General features: G+C 41.0%; 1 protein-coding gene across 2 annotated transcripts in view; it reads right to left on the bottom strand.

Annotated features, from left to right (window-relative positions):
* Positions 1 to 24,456, bottom strand: part of ADCY8 (adenylate cyclase 8) — a 546,512-nt gene that overhangs the window by 356,011 nt on the left and 166,045 nt on the right. For both annotated transcript variants that reach the window (XM_029592041.1, XM_029592040.1), the window contains exon 3: positions 1,098 to 1,228. In XM_029592041.1, the coding sequence (XP_029447901.1) occupies positions 1,098 to 1,228 (131 nt within the window). The remainder of the gene's footprint in view (positions 1 to 1,097; positions 1,229 to 24,456) is intronic.

Raw genomic sequence — 24,456 nt, forward strand, 5'->3', positions numbered from 1 at the left:
TTATAAATAGGATCCGCAGAATATAGCTTGCATAGCAACACAATAATTACTTTGAAAATGTGATAGATATTTTTTGTACAAATTGGAGACATTCCATAATGTGAATTCTCTTTATTCCTAGCCTTCTCCTTAAGTTTAAATCAAGCAGTTACCATATCAACAGTGAAACTGTATGCCTCGCTGTTTACAGAATTTGATTCATGGGTGCACACTCCTGAAAAGAAAAGGATATCACCAGAGAGAGAAGGTACAGCACATGGACATAATTGGTAGCATATACAGATCTTCCTTTCAGGTAAATGAGTGCTTGAAATTACTCTTTCAAGACATTACTGCAGTGTAGACCATTAAAAAGTTCTGCATTGTGTCCACAGGACACTGGATTGCTTAACACAGGACTTGATTTCCACATAACTCTAGATCGTTTTTATGGTCTGTGCTATATGGTAGCAGTAAATTTTGCAGGAAAACAGGGTTTTTAGAAAGACAGTTATGGAACAGACAGAAGAAATGATCTAAGCTAACAGGGCGCACAGGCATAGACAAGAAAGAAATGATAGAAAAGAAATTAATTTGGAACATGGGAAAATGTATTACAGATAGGGACCTTCCTTTTCAGTTTTTATTTTATTTTTTTTCCCTGGGAAAATAAAATAAAAATTGAAAACCAAGGTCCCTAAAATAGAAGAGATGTGAACAAAGTCATAAAAGCAATGTACATGTTATATAAATATTTTTCATAATATGTATTGCATGTACTGCTGCAGCTTCGATTTTAATGAAATTCTGGAATATTTTATTAATGAACTAACTGAAATGTCTTTTGGCTTTTGCTGGTGATGAAAGTATTCTAAAGTCTGAATTAAAACCTCCTTCGAGACTGAACAGGCATTAAAAGACTGATCCATTAAGGATTTTGTCCTAATTTGTGTCTATGATAAAAAAAATTTTGCTCCCAGTAAATCAGGCCTTAAATCATCAACTCAGTATCAAAACAATGACAAACCACATAAAATTATAAAAAAATTCACAAGGTACACTTTTTTATAATAAAGATATTTGCAAAACAGCAAACTAGCATTTTCCTATTCCCTTACCTGACATTCTCATAGCGATGAATATATATCTTGTGAAACTGATGCTGCAAGTGTTCGTCCTCTACATTTGTCATGTCATTAATCATTTCAAGTACAACAAATCGAGGCAATACAGAAAGTACCAGCCGTTCCTGAAATAAAATACATTTCGGCATTAGGATTATCACCTACCCCATAGCTGCATTGTAATGTTACAAGAAGGGTCAGGAAACTCTGTGTTGGACACCCAGTCAGGGTTTAAGGTAAATCACATCAAACAATAATTTGATCTCTACCCATATCTCCTTTGTACAAAGTTATCTCATGAATATTGTGTTCCCATTTCGATGCAACACTTTGAAAACTGATAAGTTTACTGCATTTTTGGAATTGTCTTCCCTTGCACATAAATATAGGCTATACGGAGTCTATGGTCATCAACAGACTCCATATGGCAATGACAGAAAACTATGGGCCTGAGTTCCTATATTATTTTTAGGAAAATTGGAAATGTATGCTCATAGATAAGAGTGGAGAAAGAACGCGTCATTTGACATGGAGTCAGTGGATAAGCCTAATTGAACCATATGACAGAACCAATATGGTGCAGTAGATTGTGGACATAAGGGAATTTGAAATTGTTTATGTATAATGAATATTCTACTCAGCTATTAATTCACACACAGTGCAAAGTTATATATAGGTAAGGTATATATGGAGGAAATATTTATTAATCACCTTTTTTCAAGCAGTTTCTCATTATCTAGATATTTTCTATATAAACTCAGTTACATTCAGAACATATACAGGGTAATTTTCTAAGAAAAACATAAATGTAGCAAATTTTGTAGCAAAAGCCTATTTACCTGCATTAAGTGCAATTAATGAAGGTAAAACCTATTGACTAAAGAAACAGAAAGACTCGGATGAAGCCAAGGGCATTTAATTATTCCATGCAGGATACCAACAGTATATATCCTGGCCTTTCCTCAATAGCTGGATGGCCATATTGATATGTATGGATTCAATGCAATTCAGTAACATTACAGAGTTACCTATCTCATTGTCAGTACAATCTTTAATAGCAATACAATATTACTATGGAAATCCGTAACTTCACAGCATACTAACCGAAGATAAGATAGTTGTGATTTTAAATGCAATAGCTGAACTCTGCTGTAAACCGCTCGGAGCACATTATGTAGCAATGAAGTGGGATAAAAATCAATTGTGCAGATGGAGAATAAAGATTATTTAAAAGAAATAATAATTAATAAATAAATGAATAAATAAATAAGAGCATTTCTGATTCCCAAATTACTGGCAAAATTTTATAAAGTTCTGCATGTTGATGTTCACAGACATAGAATCTCACCATGGAAATCGATATCAACATTACTGCTGAGTCATGAAAGCTCAAAGCATTTTTCAAGGTTTGCTGCATTTAAAGAAAATGAAATCCATTACAAATATTATGTTTAAACTTAATGAGATCAGTTTTCAAAAACAGCTAAAACAGATAACTTATCCAGCTCTAGTTACACAAATAAGCTATACACATCCCTCTGAATATACTCAAATAAAGATATCCAGTTGTAATGTAGCTAGATAATTTTGAAAACTATCTTTGAATATCATTCTTTAAAAAGTTAAAAAGTTACTTATCATTAGAATTCACTCATAATTTATTAAATTTAACACCACTTACATGTGTACTGCAGCTGGCCTTCATATTACTAGTTTAAATATGAATTTTCAAAGAGTTCCACACATAAAAATTAATACATACAATTGTAAGGTTTGTCTTTTTGCGGATGACACTAAGATCTGCAACAGAGTGGACACTCTGGAAGGAGTGGTGAGAATGAGACGGGATTTAAGGAAGCTGGAAGAGTGGTTGAAGATATGGCAGCTGAGATTCAATGCCAAGAAGTGCAGAGTCATGCATATGGGGAGTGGAAATCCGAATGAACTGTATTCGATGGGGGGAGAAAGGCTGATGTGCACGGAGCAGGAGAGAGACCTTGGGGTGATAGTGTCTAATGATTTGAAGTCGGCAAACAATGTGACAAGGCGATAGCTAAAGCCAGAAGAATGCTGGGCTGCATAGAGAGAGGAATATCGAGTAAGAAAAGGGAAGTGATTAACCCCTTGTACAGGTCCTTGGTGAGGCCTCACCTGAAGAACTGTGTTCAGTTCTGGAGACCGTATCTCCGAAGAGACAGAGACAAGATGGAGGCGGTTCAGAGAAGGGCGACTAAAACGGTGGAAGGTCTTCATCGAATGACTTATGAGGAGAGATTGAAGAATCTAAATATGTACACCCTGGAGGAAAGGAGGAGAAGAGGTGATATGATACAGACTTTCAGATACTTGAAAGGTTTTAATGATCCAAAGACAACGACAAACCTTTTCCGTCAGAAAAAAATCAGCAGAACCAGGGGTCATGATTTGAAGCTGCAGGGAGGAAGACTCAGAACCAATGTCAGGAAGTATTTCTTCATGGAGAGGGTGGTGGATGCCTGGAATGCCCTTCCGGAGGAAGTGGTGAAGAACAGAACTGTGAAGGATTTCAAAGGGGCGTGGGATAAACACTGTGGATCCATAAAGTCAAGAGGACGTGAAGGAAGAATGGGTGGCTAGCGGGAATGACGGCTACTACCTGGAGATAATACCCTTACTCAATAAACATACACACGGTTAATGCGACTCCAACATTGCGCTAAGACTCCAACAGTGCTCTAAGCTTCAACGGCAAGAGGAATTGTGGAAAAAAGGATTTACATTCACAAAATAGCGGGGAGTAGCTTGCTTGTTACGGTGGTTACTACCCCAAACCAAATAAGCCTGTTACTTTATTTTCAATGCATATCCAGCATAGCTCTCTGCTTCAACAGCAGGGGAGAAAGACTGATACTTCATGCATATCCAGCATAGCTCTCTGCTTCAACGGCAGGGGAGAAAGTCTGATACTTCACTTTCAATGCATATCCAGTATAACTCTCTGCTTCAACGGCAGGGGGAATGAAGAACAACCAACAAGGACTGAATTACATAGTCTAGGTAAACAAATAAGCATGAGTGTAGCTTGCTTATTGCGGCGGTTACTACCCCTAACTAATTAAGCTAGATATTTCACTTAGATGCAGCTCCATCACTGCTCTCTATAATAGTGGGGGTGGAAGGGAAATAGAACCAAAAGGTTACTAAGAGCCAAGAGTAACAGATAAGTGTGATAAGTATGAGAAAGAAAAAGTGTGAAACTTGCTGGGCAGACTGGATGGGCCGTTTGGTCTTCTTCTGCCATCATTTCTATGTTTCTATGTTTCTATGTAAATAGCAAATATTCATGCATATGTGTCAGGCGTTTGGAGAGAGGAGAGTAGGTGAGTGGTTTAGTGGGAGTAGCTTTTTTCTGATTACCTGAGTGAGTTGTCTTTTCTTCTGTTGTTCTCTGTATCCCTTTCTCTTAGTCTTTTGTCTTTATTGGAGTGAAAGTTTTTGTTAGTTTGTCTTGTTTGTCTTTGTGTTTGGAGAAGGCGTGGTGGGGAGGTGAAGGAGGAATGGTGAGGTATGGTGGTGAGGTAGAGGAGGAGTGGTGAGGCGTGGTGATGAGGTGGAGTGGTGAGGCATATTAGTGAAGCAGAGAAGAAGTGTGAAGGAGAAGGTGTGGTGGTGGTGTTGAGGAATGGAGAAGATGGAGCATGAGAGATGTGGGGAGACAGGAGAGGACAGGCATTGGGAGAGGATGAGGGCAGCACAGCAGCACTTTTCCATGCCCCCTTGCTGAAGGACACCCAGACACAGTTCAGTGAGGAGGAGGAGCATTAGCACTAGCCTCCTGAGCACAGACACATGCTAGACCCCCTTAGCTCAGTAAGCCCATTCAGTGTGAGCTTAAACATATCAGCCTTCATGGAGGAACTCAGCCTGCAGTGGAAGCCAGTTGAGCTAGTGCAACCATGTCGCCAGCATGCGGCAGTAGGTACTCAGCAGGAATAGCCCACCAGCCCTTTCATGCCACTTTTGAAGGCTGAACCATCAGCTTGTGCATTGAACAGCATACTACTGGCACTGGTACCAGCACTGCCACTGGCATCAGAACCAGCACCAGGACAGCCATTGCATGAGCAGTTGGACTAGCATGGGTAAACCACCACCACATATGGGCAGAGCTAGTGCGCCTGAGGAAGCCTGTCAACAATCAAACCCAGGACTTGCATGATCAGACGGCAGTACACTTACAAGCTCTGACAATGGTGGCAACATCATTCAGCAACATGACCAGTGTGTTGATTCAGATCTAACAACGCATGCCAAAGCCTCCACCTGTGGCTTCCTCAGCATCCCAGGACTCCACACCATGCAGCAGTCCCTGCCCAAGAGATGACTCAAGGGTACTTCCCACGTCATGCCACCCTCAAGTAGCAAGCCACAACATGGCGAAGGGCCATGAAGCAGTAGAACTGTAGACATTTTATGCCAACTAACAAGACGTACAAAGAAGCCAGGTCGGGCCTCTGTACAGAGTTCCAGTGCTGGCTAGTTGGAAGAAGCCTGCTGGGCCCATCCTGATGACAGAGCTCCTGTGTTGTCTTGCTGATGGGGATGGTCTACTGTTTGCCAGTGTTGTCCTGCTGTCTACTTCTAAATCCCTCCTCAATGCTCTGTTCATACTCCAGCCTCCTTGATGCAGTTTCCAGTCACATTACAGCTGCTGTCTTTACTCATCATGTCTCATCTCCTGATGCTGGTGTCTGTCTCATCTCAGCTCATTCTGCTGCTGCCTCTATGGTGGTGTCTTATCTCATCTCATCTCATCTCATCCTGCTACTGCTTCCATGCTGGTGTCTTGTCTCATCTCATCTCGGCTAAGAACATAAGAAATTGCCATGCTGGGTCAGACCAAGGGTCCATCAAGCCCAGCATCCTGTTTCCAACAGAGTCCAAACCAGGTCACAAGAACCTGGCAAGTACCCAAACACCAAGAAGATCCCATGCTACTGATGCAATTAATAGCTGTGGCTATTAGCTAAGTAAAGTTGATTAATAGCAGTTAATGGACTTCTCCTGTAAGAACGTATCCAAACATTTTTTGAACCCAGCAACAGTAACTGCACTAACCACATCCTCTGGCAACAAATTCCAGAGATTAATTGTGCATTGAATGAAAATGAATTTTCTCCAATTAGTCTTATATGTGCTACTTGCTAATTTCATGGAATACCCCCTGGTCCTTCTATTATCTGAAAGTATAAATAACCGATTCACATCTACTCATTCAAGACCTCTCATGATCTTAAAGACTCTATCATATCCCCCCTCAGCCCTCTCTTCTCCAAGCTGAACAGCCCCAATTTCTTCAGACTTTCCTCATAGGGGAGCTATTCCATTCCCTTTATCATCCTGATGCTGCCTCCAAGCTGATGTCTTATCTCGGCTCATCCTGCTGCTGCCTCCAAGCTGGTGTCTCATCTCATATCATCTCAGCTAATGTTTCTGCTGCCTCCATACTGGTGTTTCCTCTCATCTCATCTCAGCTCATCCTGCTGCCTCCTCCATGCTGGTGTCTCATCTCATCTCAAGTCATCCTGCTGCTGCCTCCATCGTGCTGTGTCTTCTCCTGGGGCTTTTGCCTCCATGCTGCTATATCTTCTCCTGGTGCTCACCATCCCTGTTAATATGTACCTTCAAACCTGCTGTTCAAAAATAAACCGGTATGATGTCCCTACAAATACCGGTATATAAAAGCCTTTAAATAAATAAAATGCTGCATTCTTTGTTCCTGGTCCTGTTGCCCTCTTGTTGAACTCTGCTGCCTTGGCCCTGAGGCTGTCCCCTTGAGCATACTCTTTCAACATGGACTGTCTGGGGCCTTCTTCTTGAACTCTGCTACCTTGGCCCATAGGCTGTCCCCTTCGGTGTACTCTTTCAACATGCTATCACAAAGTTGTTCTGCTATCAGCTCTAACATTAGAGTTACACTATACCTATTGGGGTGCCACTTCCACGTTCTATGTTCTTTGATATAATGATTTGCAAAAGGATAAGATGATTTACAAAAGGAGATATATATATATATAATATTACCATTTGTAACAATGTATGTACAGGTCTACACTCAATGTGCTGTTCATTTCAATTACAACGTCTTGTCTTTGCAGAATGTGATTACCAAAGATGTTGACTTGCTTTCAACCTGTAGATGACATTTGTTGTGTAATAAAGTAGTAACAGGTTGGAAAAAAATTCTTTCCGGTTGTCTTTTTTCATTGTGTGCTTTTTGTCTTAAGGGTTAACTAGGTCAAAGGCTTGGAAGCCACATGACCTTACATGCTAGAGTGCCAGAGGCCATTCCAACTAGGTACTTTTCTGGTAGGTAAGACCATATGGCCTAGGGCCTACAACCAAAAGCTCACTGTATTCTCCCAAAGAAGAGGGCAAGACCTAAACAGGAAGCTCCTTATTGTGGAGCTTCACTATTGGCTCCAGTTGCCTAACTCTTAGCAAACTCTTGGATACATGGGTCTGTATGTGAGATGGGCACTAGCTAGCTCGTGTTGACCTCCATATGTAGTCCAGTGGAATAGGTATATAAATACTTGGCTATGTCTTCACTCTGATGGGGACAAATAGATTGTATAGCTATGCCAAGGTCATAGTGCAACTATTACAAATTATTGGCCTCTTCCATTGTAAAGATATATCACCTCTGACCAAACAATAGACCTTTTCTCTGGCTCTGAATGCTATCATGACATAAGTCTTTAGTTAGAGGGCTACTTGAAAAGTATATAAAGCCCTAGGTGTGTTTTATCTCTAGGGAGCATAAATGTGCAGCTGCAGGTGCCAGAGTCAGAATGTACATCATACAGATTTAAAGGGGAAGTCACACTAATCACGCCACAAGACTAAACATTGGGCCACTTATTTGGCTCCTCACTCCACTTAAAAGGCAATCTGTACCAAACCCTTTTTAGGTTTCACACTAAACACAAAGTCTTCTACTTGCAGGCCACTCTAAAACCGTATTAGCTGCTATGTGACAACAATCTGCGATAATGGCCACGGTCCCGAGATAAAAACTTTTTTTCCCCTAACGAAAAAAAATGTATAATTATTTCTGACATAAAATCCCACGTTATTGTGTGTTAATCTATCGCAGAATGTAGTAGGAGACCTTAATTTACATAAGAACATGCCATACTGGGTCAGACCAAGGGTCCATCAAGCCCAGCAGCCTGTTTCCAACAGTAGCCAATCCAGGCCATAAGAACTTGGCAAGTACCCAAAAACTAAGTCTATTCCATGCTACTGTTGCTAATAATAGCAGTGGCTATTCTCTAAGGGGCAGATTTTAAAAAGTTGCGCGAGCACGTACTTTTGTTCGCGCAGCAAGCGAGAACAAAAGTACGCCTGATTTTATAAGATACGTGCGTAGCCGCGCGTATCTTATAAAATCTGGGGTCGGCGCGCGCAAGGCTGCGCCAAATCAGCAGCCTGCGTGCGCCGAGCTGCGCAGCCTGCCTCCGTTCCCTCCAAGGCCGCTCCGATTTCGGAGCGGCCTTGGAGAGAACTTTCCTTCGCCCTCCCCGCATCTTCCCCTCCCTAACCCACCCCCCGGCCCTATCTAACCCCCCCCCCCTTACCTTTGTCGGCAAAGTTACGCCTGCTGGAAGCAGGCGTAACTTTGCGCGCGTCGGCCGGTAGCCCCACTCCATCCTCCGGTCCCGGGGGCTGGTCCGGAGGTCTCGACCACGCCCCCGGGCCGGCACCATGCCCCCGGGCCCGCCCCCGAAACGCCACAGCCCGCCCCCAAACGCCGCGTCAGTAGGCCCCGCCCCCGACACGCCCCCTTACAAAAGCCCCGGGACTTACGCGCGCCGGCGGTTTATGCAAAATAGGCGCGCCGGCGCGCGCAGGCCTTTGAAAATCCGCCCCTAAGTCAACTTAATGAATAGCAGGTAATGGACATCTCCTCCAACAACTTATTCAATCCTTTTTTAAACACAGCTACACTAACTGCACTAACCACATCCTCTGGCAACAAATTCCAGAGTTTAATTGTGCGTTACATGAAAAATAACTTTTTCCGATTAGTTTTAAATGTGCCACATGCTAACTTCGAGGAGTGCTCCCTAGTCTTTCTATTATCCGAAATAGTTAATAACTGATTCACATTACCCGTTCTAGACCTCTCACGATTTTAAACACCTCTATCATATCCCCTCTCAGCCGTCTCTTCTCCAAGCTGAAAAGTCCTAACCTAAGAACATAAGAACATAAGAAAATGCCATACTGGGTCAGACCAAGGGTCCATCAAACCCAGCATCCTGCTTCCAACAGTGGCCAATCCAGGCCACAAGAACCTGGCAAGTACCCAAAAACTAAGTCTATTCCATGTTACCATTGCTAATGGCAGTGGCTATTCTCTAGGTGAACTTAATAGCAGGTAATGGACTTCTCCTCCAAGAACTTATCCAATCCTTTTTTAAACACAGCTATACTAACTGCACTAACCACATCCTCTGGCAACAAATTCCAGAGTTTAATTGTGCGTTGAGTAAAAAAGAACTTTCTCCAATTAGTTTTAAATGTGCCCCATGCTAACTTCATGGAGTGCCCCCTAGTCTTTCTACTATCCGAAAGAGTAAATAACCGATTCACATCTAGACCTCTCATGATTTTAAACACCTCTATCATATCACCCCTCAGTCGTCTCTTCTCCAAGCTGAAAAGTCCTAACCTCTTTAGTCTTTCCTCATAGGGGATTTGTTCCATTCCCCTTATCATTTTGGTAGCCCTTCTCTGTACCTTCTCCATTGCAATTATATCTTTTTTGAGATACCTCGACCAGAATTGTACACAGTATTCAAGGTGCGGTCTCAACATGGAATGATACAGAGGCATTATGACATTTTCCGTTTTATTCACCGTTCCCTTTCTAATAATTCCCAACATTCTGTTTGCTTTTTTGACTGCCGCAGCACACTGAACCGACGATTTCAATGTGTTATCCACTATGACACCTAGCTCTCTTTCTTGGGTGGTAGCTCCTAATATGGAACCTAACATTGTGTAACTATAGCATCGGCTATTTTTCCCTATATGCATCACCTTGCACTTATCCACATTACATTTCATCTGCCATTTGGATACCCAATTTTCCAGTTTCAGAAGGTCTTCCTGCAATTTATCACAATCTGCTTGTGATTTAACTACTCTGAACAATTTTGTATCATCTGCAAATTTGATTACCTCACTTGTTGTATTTCTTTCAAGATCATTTATAAATATATTGAAAAGTAAAGGTTCCAATACAGATCCCTGAGGCACTCCTCTGCCCACTCCCTTCCACTGAGAAAATTGTCCATTTAATCCTACTCTTTGTTTCCTGTCTTTTAGTGAGTTTGTAATCCATGAAAGGACATCGCCACCTATCCCATGACTTTTTACTTTTCCTAGAAGCCTCTCATGAGGAACTTTGTCAAATATCTTCTGAAAATCCAAATATACTACATCTACCAGTTCACCTTTCTCTACATGTTTATTAACTCCTTCAAAAAAGTGAAGCAGATTTGTGAGACAAGACTTGCCCTGGGTAATGCCATACTGACTTTGTTCCATTAAACCATGTCTTTCTCTATGTTCTGTGATTTTGATATTTAGAACACTTTCCACTATTTTTCCTGGCACCGAAGTCAGACTAACTGGTTTGTAGTTTCCTGGATCACCCCTGGAGCCCTTTTTAAATACTGGGGTTACATTAGCCACCCTCCAGTCTTCAGATACAATGGATGATTTTAATGATAGGTTATAAATATTTACTAATAGGTCTGAAATTTCATTTTTTAGTTCCTTAAGAACCCTGGGGTATATACTATCCGGTCCAGGTGATTTACTACTCTTCAGTTTGTCAATCAAGCCTACCACATCTTCTAGGTTCACTGTGATTTGGTTCAGTCCATCTGAATGATCATCCATGAAAACCTTTTCTGATACGGGTATCTCCCCAACATCCTCTTCAGTAAACACTGAATCAAAAAAATAATTTAATCTTTCCGCGATGGCCTTGATCATCTAACGGTCCAACTGACTCCCTCACAGGCTTTATGCTTCTGATATATTTTAAAAAGTTTTTACTGTGAGTTTTTGCCCCTACGGCCAATTTCTTTTCAAATTCTCTCTTAGCCTGTTTTATCAATGTCTTACATTTAATTTGCCAATGCTTATGCATTATCCTATTTTCTTCTGTTGGATCCTTCCAATTTTTGAATGAAGATCTTTTGGCTAAAATAGCTTCTTTCACCTCCCCTTTTAACCATGCCGGTGATCGTTTTGTCTTCTTTCCAACTTTAGAAGCACATGTGGACTGTGCTTCTAGGATGATATTTTTTAACAAAGACCACACCTCTTGCACACATTTTACCCTTGTAGCTGCTCCTTTCAGTTTTTTCTAACTATTTTTCTCATTTTATCAAAGTTTCCCTTTTGAAAGTTTAGCACGAGAGCCGTGGATTGCTTACTGTCCCCCTTCCAGTCATTAATTCAAATTTGATCATATTATGATCACTATTGCCAAGCGGCCTCACCACCATTACCTCTCTTACCAAATGCTGTGCTCCACTGAGAATTAGATCTAAAATGGCTCCCTCTCTCGTCGGTTCATGAACCAATTGCTCCATAAAGCTGTCATTTATTCCATCCAGGAACTTTACTTTTCTAGCATGTCCCGATGATACATTTACCCAGTCAATATTGGGGTAATTGAAATCTGGAGAAATCCAAACACCACACGGGCTGGATCTGCACTCTTAGTCCATAATCCAAAAACACAACAAGTGCAGAAAAACTTATCGGATCCAAATTTTATTAATATTGTAACAGTTCATATGGCAACTCCACTGTCAGTTTTTTGCGTATAATTCCAAGCACAAGTAGGGGTCCCCCGACACGGACCCCGTGTTTCGCCCACTGGCTGCGTCGGGAGGGACAACACCATGAAAACGCACAATCTGAAAATTAAATTTTAAATATTTAACATGGATCCTAAAACGCAAGAAGGGTACAGACCGAAAGAAATGTGTATAGACTAAGTTTTAAAATTAAACATACCTTCAATAATTTCAGCAATCGGTCAACAGGGAGTGCAAATACAATATCATTGGGCTGGCCTTTTAAACGCCAAACCACATTTTGGCGTGAATGTCAAGAGCCAATCGAAATGCAGAGATGGAAAGCCAATCAGATCACGGCAGGTAAGTTGGTAGCTATTAGGTGAAAAAACTCCACTCTAATTCGCTATTTAGGCCACCAGGGGTCACTGTGTCGAGGAGATAAATCCATCTTTGTTCCCTTTGGATACGTAGTTCAGAAAAATTTCTGCCCCGTGGTGGGGGACGGACCACATCCAGGACAAAAAATTTTAGATCTGTAATTTGGTGTTGTTGTTGTAACTAGGGTTCAACCAAGGGCTCATTCTCCCTCCTATTCTTTATGTTAGATCTATGCTCTATTATGCGGGTTTTTATCATGCGTTTTGTCTTTCCCACATATAATTTCTTACATGGACAATAGATTATATATACAACCCCAGTGGTTGTGCAGTCAGATGTACCTCGGAGGAAGAAAACCTTGGATGTGAAAGGATGAATAAACTCAGATATGGTCATCGTCAGAGGACATACTGTACAGTGACCACATGGTTTATGGCCACTAATATTGTCAGAAATCACAGGATACTGTACTGTATGGACCAGCATATCCTTCAGATTTTTACCCCTTCGATATGTGAATCGGAGGGTAGCTTGAAAAAAGCGATCTAACGATAGCATGATAAAAACCCGCATAATAGAGCATAGATCTAACATAAAGAATAGGAGGGAGAATGAGCCCTTGGTTGAACACTGGTTACAACAACAACACCATGAGTTCAACTTCCCGGGGAGGAGGAAGGGATTGTGTGGCTGCATATTCTGCTGGCCACAGAGAACACCTGTTAAGTGAAGCAACTTTGCTGTCTCCAAGGACAAGCATCACATATAGCCACACAAGATGGGACTCCCCAGCTTAAGGTTACAATGCAGTAGTTTTCAGGTAGATTTTTAAAGCCCTATGCATGCCACAGCTGGAAGATATGCGCAGAAGTTGTACCCGTGCACGTGTCGCTTGGATTTTAAAAGGTCCGCGAGTATGTGCGTATCTCCTGTACGCATACAAATTAGGAAGTCAAAAAAGGGGCAAGGTGTGGGCGGGGAACTGGACATGGGCGTACCGAGTCTGTAAACTGAAGTATGCACGTAAGTATTTACATGCACAAGTGCGCACTGGGGTCCCCTACCGCGTAACTTTACTTTTGCTGTGGATGGCATGTAAATTTTAAAATAAAAAAATCAGGGACATTCAGTGGGGTCTGAAGGGTCAAGGCTAATAGGGTAAAAGGGAGGATGGTTAAATAGGGGGGTTAGGAAAACAGGAACCTTTATCTGGGGAACTGGGAATGGACTGGGGAAGCTGGTAGTTACATTGGCGCTAATCTGATAAAATCCCCCCACTTATGTGGTAGAGCTGGTACAAGCACGTGTCCATACAAAATTGCACGCATGCATATAGCTGATTTTATATCATACGTTCATATACACGAATATGCTATAAAATGGCTGTATGCATTCGCATGACCGCAACACGCATTACTGCAGTGTACAAATCAACTCATCTTGTTAGACTTTTCATCACTTATAAGGGCTATAATTCTTTAATGGTCTCAATTTTACTATGAATACCTCTGAATATGTGTGTATTATTATCCCCCCAACTAAATATGAGCCAGAGAATGACAACAATTTTTATAATGGATGGTTGGTATTAACTGTTACCTTTCACATACTCCAACATACATCCCCACTTACAACCTATCCTGATGCTAATAATAAGATGAAACAATTTTTAACTTAGCAGTGAGTGACCATCATAATAAGCTTCATCGAAATATCTTGACGCTTTAAGACTCTGCCTTATATATAATCATAAGTCACCAATTGCTAGATGTTATAGGCAAAAATATTTTTCCAACCCCCCCAACTATAACCTACCTTCTGAAAACCCAACTCGATTCAAAGTGCCACTCTAGAGTGGTACATATATATAGATTGTCAGACTGACCTTATACAGAGTCTCTCTGTCTGTCTGTCTGTCTGTCTCTCTCTCTTTTGTTACGCGTGTCAGTCTTGCACCCACCTCTGAAAAGACCTGCTCCTTTTCTACCTCCTTATTCTGGGCGCATGTAAGCGTGTCCTTCCCAGCTTCTTAAAATACGTGGCTTTAAAAATCTACCACTATGCGCACTGAAGCCTGGAGATACACAAGTGATTCTGCAAGGTGCACGCCGCATGGCTTTAAAAACCCATATGGGTACTCGTGTATCTCCCAATACACGCACAAAAATAATTTTTGACAAAAGGCATTAGCGTGGTCCTGACGGAGCATGGGTGGGCCGGGGCTGAGGCATGATTTCTGCACGTCCCTATTTATGTGCACAAGTGCATGCCGGGGTCCCCTACTGCGTAACTTTATTTTTACTATGGATATCATGTAAGTCATAAAATACAAAAAAAATAGGCTAGTTAGAGAGATTTAAGGGCTCTGGCCTAATAGGGTAAAAGGTAGGCAAAGTAATAAGAGAGGTATGAAGGCCAACTGGCAACAAACTGGGAAAATGGGTTTTAGCATCTATGCACGTGACTTGTAAACCCCCTCCCCCACTTACGCGAGCAAGTCGGCATTTTCGAACGCCCATGCGCATGTCAGGATGAAATCGTGTGCACATGTATGCGTGAATAGTCAATTTTAAAACACATGCGTTTATATGCGTATATACATGCGCATGTTTTAAAATCGCTGCATCCATGTGTGCGCACCGGCAATTGGGCGCACGTGTGCGCAGCTCTTAATATGTACCTCTTTGTGTTTATGGTATTTTTTGCACCCTGGAATTTAAATGTGGGATGTTGTGGAGTCAATGCAAAATATTGGCTAATACACATTGTCCAAATTCAGCATCAGAATGTGACTCCGGGTCCAAACAATAGTGTTTTGTAAATGTGTTTACCGATGACCACGCTGCCACCCTACGTAATTCTTGTCTTGACAATGAGGTGAAGTGAGCCAATGTAGAGGAGACAGCTTTTAGCTGGGGTGAATTCTTACTGCTTGCACAGCGTGGCTATTTTTGCAAGTAACAGCGCATAATTCTTGTCCCCACCCCAGAATTGCATGCCCCGCCCTTATTCCTCATGCACGCATGGGTACATACACATGTATTTTTCTGTTTTTTAAAATCCGTGTTGCTTGGGCGTGGCCCACCTACGCGCACACGTGGGCATTTTTGCCCAAGCAATGCTTTTCAAATTGACCTGTGTGATGGTAACTTTCAAATCGGCATGTGGGAGCAGACTGGTGCGCAAACGTCGGCCCGGGACCAGGGATATAGCCATTTTATAACTTGAAGTGTATATGCGTGCATGCTATAAAATAGCCATTCTGTGCACACATGTGGGAGGAGGAATAGCCTAGTGACTAGAGCAGTGGACTATGCACCAGGAGACCAGGGTTTGAGTCCTGCTGTTGCTCCTTGTGACCTTGGGTAAGTCACTTTATTCTCCATTGCCTCAGGTACAAACTTAGATTGTAAGCCCTCTGGGGATAGAGAAATACCTACAGTACCTGAATGTAAACCAGTGTGATATCTCGATTGAGATCAAATGTTGGTATATAATAATAATAACATGTGCAGGATTTGCGTGCATGTTATAAAATAGCCTGCCTGTGCTCATGTGTGCCATATTTCAAGTGGGCACATGCATGGGCACGCAAATCCTGCTTCTATTGCATAAGTTGGGAGATTTTCAAAGAGGCACGTACCAACACCATTGCCAGATCGTTCGCCCTGTTAATAGCTAGGTCCTCCAGACTCCTCTGGTTTGATGTCCTGTACTCCCCCCCAGTTACCCCAGACCCTTTAAATCTCTCTGAAATGACTCACTCTTTTTCTATATGAATTTACATGCCATCCATAGCAGACAAAATGTGATGCATCTCATCGTATGCAATGCCCATTTCCCACCCATACCACATCCCTTATTGATTCTGAGTGAGATGCGTGTGCAGCGGGAGATATGCACACATATAGGTAGCTTTTAAAATATGGCAGGCACGTGTAAGCCCTACATGCTCGTGCATCTCCTGATCTTGGCGCATGCCAAGCTTTTGAAATTCTCTTTTAAGAACCTTAACTTTAAAACCTATCCGCGATCCAACATCCATGAATTGCACAGTGGGCGCTGCACAATTTATAAAATAACACATATTTCTGCTCCAAAAGTAGGCACTATGGGCCTGATTTTCAAAAGCATTTATGTACTTAAAAATGGATTTTACACATGTAAGTGCACTTTACTTGTGTAAGTGAGTTTTTGAAAATTGCTACAATATATGCCATTGAATTATACATAGGATTTACGTGCACTTTTTGTGTGTAAATGGCTTTTGAAAATTGCTACGACAGTATGTTTCATTTACATTAGTAACTCCTTTGAAAATTCACGTGTATGTTACAAATTACTAATGCAAGAAAATGTATATTTATTTATTTATTTTATTTATTTTATTTTATATACCGGCAACCGTTTGCACATCGTGCCGGTTTACAAGTAACTTATAAACAAGGAATATATAGGCGAGGCCTTTACAAAGAACAATATGTAACACAGTAACAAAGCAGATAACTAAAAAACTTGGGGAAGGAGGGATAGAGACAAGAGGGGGGGTGGGGGAGGGTGAGAACAGATACATAAGGATAAGATATATACATGGATTTGAGGAGCAGATGGTATGTACACTGGTTATATATGGAATTGTATAAGTGCAGATAAAAACAGACACATTATTTTAAAGTAAGGGTTGAATGAAGTGTTTGAGGTTCTTAGAGGGAAAGGGGGTTAAGTGTAGGGTGTGGTTCCTGGGGGGGATTAAAGGATTTTAGGGGGGTATTGGTGAGAGATGAAGGTTGGGTGAGAGTGTTAGTAGGTGGTGAAAAGGATTGGGGGTATGCTTGGAGGAAGAGCCAGGTTTTGAGATTCTTTTTGAAAGTGGGAGTGGAGGATTCTGTGCGTAGGTGAAGAGGCATTGAATTCCAAAGGGAGGGGCCTGCGAGGGAAAGGGCTCTATTGGTGGTGGAAATGAGTCTTGTGGATTTTATGGAAGGAGCAATAAGGGTTCCTTGGAGTGATGAACGGGTAGGTCTAGTGGAGGTACGAGGAAGGAAAGGTGGGTTTAGCCAGTTGTAATGCTCATTGGTGATACTTTTGTGGATGAGGGTAAGCGTCTTGTAAATAATTCGTGAGTGAATGGGAAGCCAGTGGAGATCAATGAGGGTGGGGGTAATGTGGTCTTTTTTTCTTACATTAGTGAGGATGCGAGCGGTAGCGTTTTGAAGGAGTTGGAGAGGTTTGATGTGGGTGGCAGGGAGTCCAAGAAGGAGAGAGTTACAGTAGTCAATTTTAGAGAAAATTAAGGATTGGAGTACTGTACGGAAGTCAGAGAAGTAGAGAAGGGGTTTGAGTTTTTTGAGGGTTTGAAGTTTGAAATAGCAACTGCTAAGGATGGATTTGATGTATGGTTTGAAGGTAAGTTGGTTATCAAGTATAATACCAAGGTTTCTTGTGTTAGACAGCAAATTGGGGGAATGAAGAGTGGAGGGAATGGGTATGGATGCATGTTTAGAGGAGATGAGGAGGAGTTCGGTTTTTTGTGGGTTGAGGGCTAGGTGCATGTCAGTGAGGAGCTGGTTTATGGAGGTGAGAATAGTGTTCCATTTTTGGATTGCGATGAGTACAGAGTTTGTGAAGGGGATGAGGATTTGCACATCATCCGCGTAGATGAAGTGTGTAATACCAAGGTTGGAGAGGAGGTTTGTAAGGGGGAGCATGTAAATGTTAAATAAGGTGGAGGAAAGGGAGGAACCTTGAGGAACGCCACAGTCGAGATTGACAGGTGGGGATGTAAACTTGTCAGTGAGGACTGTGTAGGTACGGTTTTGGAGGAAGGACTTAATCCAAGAAAGAGCAGTACCTGAGATTCCTATACTAATGAGGGTGTTGATGAGGATGTTATGATTTACGGTGTCAAAGGCAGCGGAGATGTCCAGCATGGCAATGAGATAGGAGTTGCCGGCATCCATTCCTTTGATGAGGGTATCAGTAAGGGAGAGAAGTAGGGATTCAGTACTGAGGTGTTTTCGAAATCCATATTGTGTGGGTGGGAGAATGTTGGATTGTTCTAGGTGGTCAGAGAGACGGTGGTTTACTAATTTCTCCATGACTTTGGAGAGGAAAGGGAGATTGGAGATAGGACGGAGGTTGGATAGGTTGGAGGGATCAAGGGAGGGTTTTTTTAGAATGGGTTTGACCACAGCTTGTTTGAGGGAGTTCGGGACCAGGCCATGTTCCAGGGAACAGTTCACGATTTTGGAGAGTGGAGTGGCTATTGTTTTAGGGATAGCGAGTAGTAGTTTAGTAGGTATGGTTTCCGAGGGGTGGGAGGAAGGTCTCATCTTTTTTAAAATGTTCTCTATTTCTAGAGATGAGGAGGGTTCAAAGGAAGAGAGGAGGGTGTGTGTAGGTGGGGTGGGAGGGATTATGTTGTTGGTGTTGTGGGGATTTTTGGTATTGGGGGTAAACTTGGCAGTGATGTTGGATATTTTGTTTTTAAAGAAGAGGGCGATTTCATTACATCGGGTCTGTGTGATGGGGACTTGGGGTGAAGACACGTTGGGTTTGGTCAGGTTTGAGACTAGGGTGAATAGTGCTTTCGGGTTGAATTGGAGGTGGTGAATTTTCTTGGCATAGTATTCTTTTTTGGTTGTTTGAATGGCGTTTCTATATGCATGCATGAGTTGGTAGTAAACGGTCTTTGTGGCAGGGGAGGGGTGTTTACGCCAGTGTCTTTCAGCTGCTCTAAGTTGGATTTTTTGGGTTTTGAGTGTTTGGGTGTACCAGGGTTTTTTGGATGAGGTGGTTTGTGTGATTGTTTTTTGGATGATAGGGCATAAGTTGTTGGCTATGTTTTGGGTGGTTTCTGCCCAGGAGGATATAGCACTATCTGCTGTCTCCAGGTCAATGTGATTTGGAATGTTGGAGCACTCCATTTCAAGAGTGTCTATGGGGCAGGTTCTACGAAGTTGGAAGGATTTGGGTTGAGGAGGAGAGGGGGTGGGAGGGGGTGGTAGAGAGAGGGTTGTACTGATGATGGAGTGGTCAGACCAGGGAACCGGGAGGCATGTGGGGGTGTGGATGACATTGATGAGTGAGTTAGTGTATACTTTCTCTACCCATTTTATAAATTTACACAAATATATTTTACCTTTGAAATAACTGTCACACTGGAGTTGATTCTTTTTAGAAGGCAGACTTACGGTAACTAGTCTGCAAGAACTGTAGGTTTATTAGAAGTTTGAGTTCCCCTTTTTCTCTTAGACCTCTTCAAATTCTAAGTGTCTGTTACTAATGCTACTGCACATTGACCTCATGAAAATTAAAACACCAAAGGGTTAAAGTCATTTCTATCAATATAATAAGACTGTAGATGCCATTGTAAATCCCTTCATCATAATTATGCATGGAACAAATTCACAGTTTCCATTTCAATAATTTTACTTCCTTTTTCATACTAATAAAAGTGCCTGGGAATTATGTCATGATTAGTTTAGGCACGTGATAATTAAGGCTTTTCTTTTTTTGACAACCTTATATTTAGAATACATTCACATTCAATCTAATGTCAATATTATAGAACTTTGTAAGTTTCCAATATCTCTTCACTAATGCTCACAGAAGTAAAAGGAATGAGCTAAATACACTAAATAAAAAAAAAAAAAATATATATATATATCTTGTACTATCATGATAAAACATAGATAGCTAAAGCAGTTATTACAAATATTCATTCCAATATTCATTCCTGACACAATGGAATGAATATTCAAAGGATTTCAAGTGAAAATAACATATATGCCCGTAAATAGCATATATATATGCTCCTGCATGCTATTTTATAATCATGGAGACTATGCGCATATATTTGGTTTTGCATGTACATTTTATTATGGATACAAAGCGGTGGTCTAGGGGTATTCCAGAGTGGGGTTAAGTAATACACAAGGAAGCTGTTATTTTCGGACCGATACAGTAAAGTCCACGGGAGAGTGGGCGAACCGGCGCGCGCACAGGCCACTCTCCTGTGCGCGCGATTCAGTATTCAAATTAGGCCCGGCGGTAAAAAGAGGCGCTAGGGACACTAGTGCGTCCCTAGTGCCTCTTTTTGGACAGGAGAGGCGGCTGTCAGCGGGTTTGACAGCCGTCGCTCAATTTTGCCTGCGTCGGTTCTCAAACCCGCTGACAGCTACGGGTTCAGAAACTATAAGGGCAGATTTTTGTAACTTTCGGGACCTCCGACTTAATATCGCCAACTTTCGGGACCTCCGACTTAATATCGCCAAAACTAAGGAATGTGCAAAAACGTTGCTACGCAATAAATTTAAGACACTTTTACACTTGCTAATTGCCTGGCACCACTTATCTGCAGTTTTTAGTTGGGAAGTGTGGGTAAAGTGCTGGGGTTTCAAGGGGACGTGCTGGGAGAACTAATGGAGGTATTGGTGAACTGGTGATTCCAAGTACTCAAGCAATACTCTAAAATATATCTGCCTGCACAATTAATTCTGGGTGTCTATTTCTGCAGTGTCACAGTTATTTCGCACATACAATAGTTAGTTAGTTATTTATCTATTTATCTATTTATTTATTTATTTATTTAAAATGTTTATATGCCAACATTAGTGAACCACATCATACCGGTTTACAATTGAACTGACAGGTAGAAAATACAATGAACAGGGGTGGGGTAAGGGGAATCGAACCAAAAGAAAGTGAGAAATAAGGCGAAACAACAAACAAGATCGTATGATATCAAGAAATGGTGAATAACGATATGTACAACATATATAATGGGATGGTAAGGGGTTAAAATATGTACAAGTGTTTAATTATGTACAGGGATAAAACTAAAAGACTAGGGACTACAGGAGATGCGGCTAAGCTATACAAGTTATATATATACATATATATATATATATATATATATATATATATATATATATGCGAATGTTCATAAAATGGGTAGAGAAATTATGTTTTTTCCTGTATTGGAAATATTCACACATGCTGAAACATACGTATGTGTACTTTCAGAGTAAAAATATGCGGTATTTTATATATTTCTCAGCTCTCGCAGCCCAGTTTGTAAAATACCAGCATTAATAACAGCCATTTATATAGCGATTTTCATCTGAACAATGTTTTAAAGATGCATTACTGGTAAAATGATGCTTAACCTACTCCTCTGGCAGTTAGAACAAGCACAGCAATAACAATTTCCAGTTTCCATTTTGTACTAACTGAAATCAATAAAACATTTGCCGTAAAATATCTTTATTCCTTCTTCCCCCCTCTCCAGTTCTCCCAATCCCAACCCTTCACCTACCCAATTCTCCCTTCCATTGCCCCGCTTCGGCCCTCCGTTTCCCTCCCACTGGTTGCTTCCCTCACCAGTCTCTAGCTACAGGATCTGGAGCCCTTTTCCTTCCCCCAAATATCTGCCTCCTTTTCGAGCTCTCATGCCCCCGCCCCCATCTTCCATCACCTCCCATCCTCCCCAAGCTGACTCTTTCTTCCCCTCACTTGTCTCAACCATTTCCTATCACTATCAGCCTTTGCAAGTCATAGTCCACCTCTTCGGTTAAATGTTTATGTCCCTTTTTGGAAAAAGATGCACTTGCAGCAGTCATTTACACACTGGTACAATCTCAATTGGATTATTGTAATTCTCTCTTTGTAGGGTTGCCTAAGAAAAATTTGCATAAATTATGATTAGTTCAATATCCACCAGCCCTGGCTTGTAACTAAATCAAGATTATATCAGAGAATTACACCAATTGTGAAATCACTAAACTAGCTGCCATTAACATTTAACTCCCTGTTTATGATTTTATCTTTAGCTTTTCAAATTTGGAGCATAAAAACTCCACCTTATTTGAAAGACCAGTTAGTGCAATATACACCTATAGGGGCAGATTTTTAAACCTACGTGCGCGGCCTATATTTGTGCGCATGCCGAGCCCTAGGGGAACCCCGATGGCTTTCCCTGTCCCTCCACTCCGAAATCGGAGCGGCCTCAAAGCGAACTTTCCTTCACCACCATCCCCTATCTAACCCGGCCCCCAGCACTACCTAAATCCCCCCTACCTAATTAATCCTTGAATTGTATGCTTTGATTATTTGAATTTAATGATTTGATTTTTTATGTTATTTTTATAATACCTTAATTTATTGCTTGCTATTTTTATTTTATTTATTTCTGTTGCAAGCTTGCCTTGAGCATAGATAAAATGAGAAGGCAGTTTTAAATAAAAAAAATGATGTTGTTGATGATTATTTATTTATTTATTTATTTATTTTTAGTTTTTATATACCGATCTTCCTACATTAGATGCAAATCAAACCGGTTTACATAGAACAAAAAGAAACTTGCCTGATGGCATTACATGAAACAATGAACATTTATGCAACTTTAAATAACATTGTCAAGAGAAGAAAAAAACCAAGTATACAATTTGAATTACATAGTAATCACGGTAAACATTTGTTGTCCTTATGTTAAGCTTAGTTAGGGATAAGGAAAGAAGATAAGTAGAAATAAATAAATGAATAAATAATAAAAAAAATAAAAATAAAATAAAGGAAAAGTCAAAAAAGTGACTGAGGGACTCTTCAAAAGGGAACCTGAGTAAATGTGAGAGACTAAAAACATATCAAACCAAATAGGTGAGAGAAATAAACAGAGAGGTGTAGCGAGAGAAGGAGGGAATGCTATAAATTAACAAGAGGGTTCTGGAAAAGCAAGCTTGAATAACCAAGTTTTAAGTTTTTTCTTAAACGAGATTGGGCAAGTCTCTTGTCGGAGGTCTGGAGGGAGAGTGTTCCAGTTAGAAGGACCTGCAGTAGAAAAGGCCCTTTTTCTTAGAGATGTTTTAGCTTGAGGGATGAAGAGTGTCCCTAGGTATGCTTTTCTCAAGGGTCTGGTGGAATAGTTAGGGCGAATTTGGAAAGTAAGATCTAGTGGGGCAAGACTGTGTAGGTTTTTGTGCGTGATGGTAAGCTCTTTGTAGATGATTCTATATTTGATGGGGAGCCAGTGGAGGTTGTAAAGGATTGGAGTGATGTGATCCCTATTATGATGATAATGATGAAGAAGAGCTAAGCTGCATCATCAGTGGTCCAATCAGTCCAACATTCTGTCTCGAACAGTGGCATTAGAGTTATTATTACCATCCAGCAGACCTAAATCTTAGCTCATCTATGTGCCTATGTAGAGGTCCATATTTACCAACAAACAAATGGAGGACAGAAGCACACTAAGGAATAAATCCACTAGGAGAGAGGTGTGTTCAGCTGATTGGAAAATATCTACTGACAAAAGAAGTCTTGAAAAATGTGAAGAAAGTTTATTATACCAATTCATTTTTCAAGCAGACTGGTCTTACATAAGTTAAGGCTTTGAAATCAATTCATAAATCACAGCACTATAGGTCCCCCAACACAGGCCGTGTATTGCACTGGCTGCATTACGAGGGACAGAAAAAGAAACCAATATGATCTTCAACAATGATGCAATATTAAATCTGTGGAAAACAATAAAGATATAGCTGAAAACCAAGATTCTTTAAAATTGCTTAAAATTACTTTAGAGCCCAGTGAAACTGACTATGTTAAATACAGGAGAGGAAATGAACAAACGAACACTCCAGTGTAGAGTCAGATGCCACGATAAAAAGTGACCCCACAAAGGATAATGTAGAATAAGTGCTTGATATATGTATATCGCAAATCTAAAGCCATATTTTTCAAGATCTTTTGTCTGTAGATGTTTTCCAATCAGCTAAACACACCTCTCTCCTAGAGGTCTATATTTAAACAGCTTCGCCAGCTAAGTTATGGATTTAGCAGGATACACTGTGGGTTATGAAAATCCTGCTGGTTCCACAGCATCTAAATAGTTAGCTAGCTAAAAACATAGGAGTGAATTTTCAAAGTACTTACATGCATAACATTTGCACAATGGATGTAAGTAGCTTGTACTCGTGTAAAAGGTATTTTATAAACATCAAAAGTACATGTATATTTTACATTTGATGAAAAAAAGATATAGGGACCCAGAATGTCCTAGAAGGTCTAGGGATAGTCCAGGACAGAAGCCACAGTTACACACA

The sequence above is a fragment of the Rhinatrema bivittatum genome, chromosome 2, assembly GCF_901001135.1.
Source record: "Rhinatrema bivittatum chromosome 2, aRhiBiv1.1, whole genome shotgun sequence".
Classification (NCBI taxonomy): Eukaryota; Metazoa; Chordata; class Amphibia; order Gymnophiona; family Rhinatrematidae; genus Rhinatrema; species Rhinatrema bivittatum.